The sequence below is a fragment of the Raphanus sativus genome, unplaced genomic scaffold, assembly GCF_000801105.2.
Source record: "Raphanus sativus cultivar WK10039 unplaced genomic scaffold, ASM80110v3 Scaffold0534, whole genome shotgun sequence".
Classification (NCBI taxonomy): Eukaryota; Viridiplantae; Streptophyta; class Magnoliopsida; order Brassicales; family Brassicaceae; genus Raphanus; species Raphanus sativus.
Window position 1 is genome coordinate 1 of NW_026615852.1, and position 4,161 is coordinate 4,161.

A 4,161-nucleotide genomic window follows, 5' to 3' on the forward strand; every position below is an offset into this window, starting at 1 on the left:
TATTACCATATTCTACAAAGTTTACCAAAAATATAAATCAATATTAAATGTAATATATGAGTTATTTCCATATTCTAAAAATATTTTCAAAAATATATATTAGCATTAAATATAATTGTCCATGTCATATTTAACCATATGACATGTCATCAATCTTAATAGCCACGTTACAATTTTTTTGTGAAAACGATTGTAGAGAAGACATGTGGCAAATCACTTCTCAAATATAGACTATGAGATGAGATATTCTTAAATTGTGAAATCTTTTTTTAAGGGTATATAGGATATTTCTCTATTTTAAAATGTATATTTGCAAAGCATAGTAGAAAAGGAACGAAAAATCTGAAAAGCTGGATCGTGGATACATCTAAAACCCTAAAAACCCCAATTGGTTGAATAAACCGCCACCAAAGCGAACAATCAAAGATCTCATCTCATTTTCCCCCAGCAGCTATGAGGAGAGTTACCGGACTCGCTGCGCGCACTATCTCATCCTCCGTCGCTGTCCTTCCACGGCTCGGTCATACCACAGCGATGATGACCACGATTCCTTCTTCCGAGCCTCCGTCCCCGAGATTTGGTGGTCTACCCACGCCCACTTTTGCCGGCGGAGTCGCTGGGATTGTTTTCTTTTCCGCCGCCGCCGCATCGTCCCTTGGTCAAGAAGTCCACGCCAAGGACATGTCCCATAAATTCAACCCTAAAGAGGTGGTTCTGTATCAGTACGAGGCTTGCCCTTTCTGCAATAAGGTCAAAGGTAATGTTTTAGATCCGATCCAGTTTCATTTGGTTTCTTGTCTTTTTACGGATTCATTAAATGATCGTGTATATCTTCTCTCTATAGCCTTCTTGGATTTCAACAAGATTCCATACAAGATTGTTGAAGTGAATCCCTTGTTTAAGAAAGAAATTAAATGGTCTGATTACAAGAAGGTGCCCATCCTTACTGTTGATGGTGAACAATTAGTTGATTCGTCAGGTTTGTGCCTAAACCTGTATTCTTCTTTCCAGGACTACACATGCTTTGTTTAGTAGTCTTTTTTATGTCTATGGTGCAGTGATAATCGATAGCTTATTCCAAAGGATGCACCCTGAAATTTCAAAGTCTGAAGATGATGAAGAGATGAAATGGCGCAAGTATGATTCTCTTTTTCTTTCTTATTTTGGTGACCTATACTGGTTTCTTGTTCTAGGGTATGTGACACTACAGAACCTGCAGCTGATAACGAATCTACGTTTGATAGGTGGGTTGACAATCACCTTGTGCATATTTTGTCACCAAACATATACAGGAGTACTTCAGAGGCTCTGGAGTCCTTTGACTACATCACCACCCATGGTATTGTTGCAGTCTTGTTTGCTTCTTCTTTGTATGCTCTTTTTGTATTTATATCCTTTTGGATTATAGATATTGGTCAGTATTTTATAACCGGATGAGTTCTTGGGATTCCTATTTTTATATAATCATAAAGCTTGTGTAGGTAGGAGTGTAAATCTTGTTTAAGACCTAATATATTGCCCTGGATAATTATAGGAAATTTCGGTTTCACGGAAAGATTAGTGGCAAAGTATGCAGGAGCAACGGCAATGTACTTTGTATCGAAGAAACTGAAGAAGAAATATAACATAACTGATGAACGTGCAGCTCTTTATGATGCTGCTGAGACATGGGTCGATGCCCTGAATGGGCGTCCATTCCTCGGTATATCCAACTTCACTATCCAAATTCATTGTCCTCACTTTCTTTGATTGGTCCATAATTGTAGCATTTATTTACAGGTGGGTCAAGACCAAACTTAGCCGATCTCGCTGTATTTGGTGTTTTGAGGCCTATAAGGTACCTTAGATCGGGTAAGGATATGGTTGACAACACGCGCATAGGTGAATGGTATTCTCGAATGGAGAACACGGTCGGAGAGCCTTCTGGGATCAAAGAGTAAAGGAGTTTGCTTTGCTTTGCTTTGCTTTATATCTTTAATAAGACTATGAATTACATAATATTTCGCTGATTTCATGGCGTAATAATGTCTTCAGTTTTAGAACTAGAGAAAGAAACCAAAGTAAAAAACTTCTCTTCTGAATGAGGATTTAAAGTACTGTGACATGCATGGTTTTGTCATTCATGCTTTTGCTAAAAAGTCGCTTGTTTGATTCTTTTATTGTAACTATTGAATCAGTTCTACAACATATAGGGGATGATCGATTAGGATGTTTGAGGTGATTTTAGCTTTAACTACCTACCGCATTTAAACCAATCATGATTTATATTGATTTTTAAAGATACATCCAAAAGAAAACAGTTTTTCTTTTTTTGTTCCATCTAATTATATTAAAGAAAATGGACCAAGCCAAACAACATACAAAAAGTTGTAGTCCACAAAGCAACCCGGTCCAACAAATCCATACAAACACAATACGCCCAAAGGCCCCAATGACCCACGGCCCAAATACAAGAAATCCTAAGATCGAAAGGATGCTGCCGCCGCATGCATCTCACATCCGGGATCCTGACCACCCTGCCAGAATTCACCGGAGACCGACCGCTCCACTACCTCTTCACCGCAAATGCCTTGACTCCAGTGTTTCCTTCATAGGAGAGAAACCATCGCTCCTGCGAGATCTCCTTCTTCACTAATCTTTGCTAACACCGAGAACACCGAGAAAAGGAAGTCGCGTGAAAACAACTTCATTCACCGTCGGAGATCTTCAGAATTCTCCCGACTACCAAACCAACACTCACACCCTAGACCCTTGCTCTCTGCGCCTCTCACCCCATCGGAACCAAACCGTTCAAGGCTAAAGCGCAGATCAAACTACCAAACTAAAAACCTAAAGAAAAAAAGAAACCAGATCCGCCGTCAACCGAAAGGAATGGTGACGCGGTAACTTAAGCCGACCGTCCTCCTTTGTAGAAACAGAAGCGACGGCGGAGACTAGAGCCGACCGGCCACCGAGAGGGCAATGCACCGAAGGAAACAAAAGAGATACAACCAGAATAACTCTCACCAAAACTCAACAAATCCCGGCCGACGACATCTCTGAGAAAGCCCATCGTCGTCGGCCAGAAGCAAAACCCCCGATCTACTTTCTCTCTCCTCTCTAACTTCTCTCTTGGTTTGATAATCTAATATGACAAAAAACATCCAAAAGAAAACAGTTTACAACTTTATTTTTTAAAGGAAATTCGGCCAAAAAAAATCTCAACTTTGCAAGAATTGCCAAAAAATACATGAATTTCTCGGCTGACCAAAAAACACTAAACTTTCATTGACTTTACAATTAATGAACAATGTTTTCGTTGACTTGCCAATTTAACACGCCGTCAGTTAATTTAACAAAAAAGTTTAACGTCGTTTATTGTTGGCGTTAAAGTGAAACGACGTCGTTTTCAAATGAGATGAAACGACGTCGTTTTACATAATTTGAAAAATAAAAACAATTAGACCCCTAGAATCGAACTAAGGTTGGTTGGATCATATGGCAAGGTATTTTACCACTAGGCTAGTGGCATTTTCAATTTAATTACTAACATATTGAATGTTATTTGGTACTGATTGAATATTAAAAAATTCTCTAAAAACTTAAAAATATCTTTAAAATTTCAAAAAATTGGAAAATAAATAATTTTTTTTATAAAATTAATTTTGAAATTACAATGAAAAATAAGATTATTTTTTCTTTAAAAAATAAAAATCTTCTAAAATTTTCAATTATTATTTTTTTTTCCAAAATCTAGTTAAAAATTCGATTTTCTTTAAAAAAATCGAATTTTGTTGAAGATTTTATTTTTTAAAGAAAAAATAAAATAAAATTTTATTTTTTCTTTAAAAAAAAATTCCCAAAAATTTCATTTTTTTAAATTTTTTTTTTCAAAATCTTGCTTAAAAAATCGAAATTTAAAAAAAAAAAAAGTTAAATTTTTGAAGATTAAATCGAAACTTATAAAAAAAAATTGAAAATTTTGAAAGATTTCTTAAAAAATAAATTTATTTTTCATTTTAATTTCAAAATTAATGTTATAAAAAATTCTTTATTTTTTCAATTTTTTAGAATTTTAAAGATTTTTTAAAGTTTTTAGAGAATTTTTTTATATTCAACCACTACCAAATAACATTAAATATGTTAGTAACATACATTGAAAATGCCACTAGCCCAGTGGTA

The 4,161-nt window shown here is 35.5% G+C and overlaps 1 protein-coding gene across 1 annotated transcript; it reads left to right on the forward strand.

Annotated features, from left to right (window-relative positions):
• The first annotated feature begins 320 nt into the window (after window positions 1-320).
• LOC108819233 (uncharacterized) lies at window positions 321-2,159 on the forward strand. The gene is made up of 6 exons (XM_056997180.1): window positions 321-757; window positions 845-979; window positions 1,059-1,137; window positions 1,245-1,339; window positions 1,535-1,702; window positions 1,780-2,159. Exons 1-6 carry the CDS (start codon window positions 454-456, stop codon window positions 1,938-1,940), a joined length of 942 nt encoding a protein of 313 aa, XP_056853160.1. The 5' UTR covers window positions 321-453; the 3' UTR covers window positions 1,941-2,159.
• The last annotated feature ends 2,002 nt before the right edge of the window (window positions 2,160-4,161 follow it).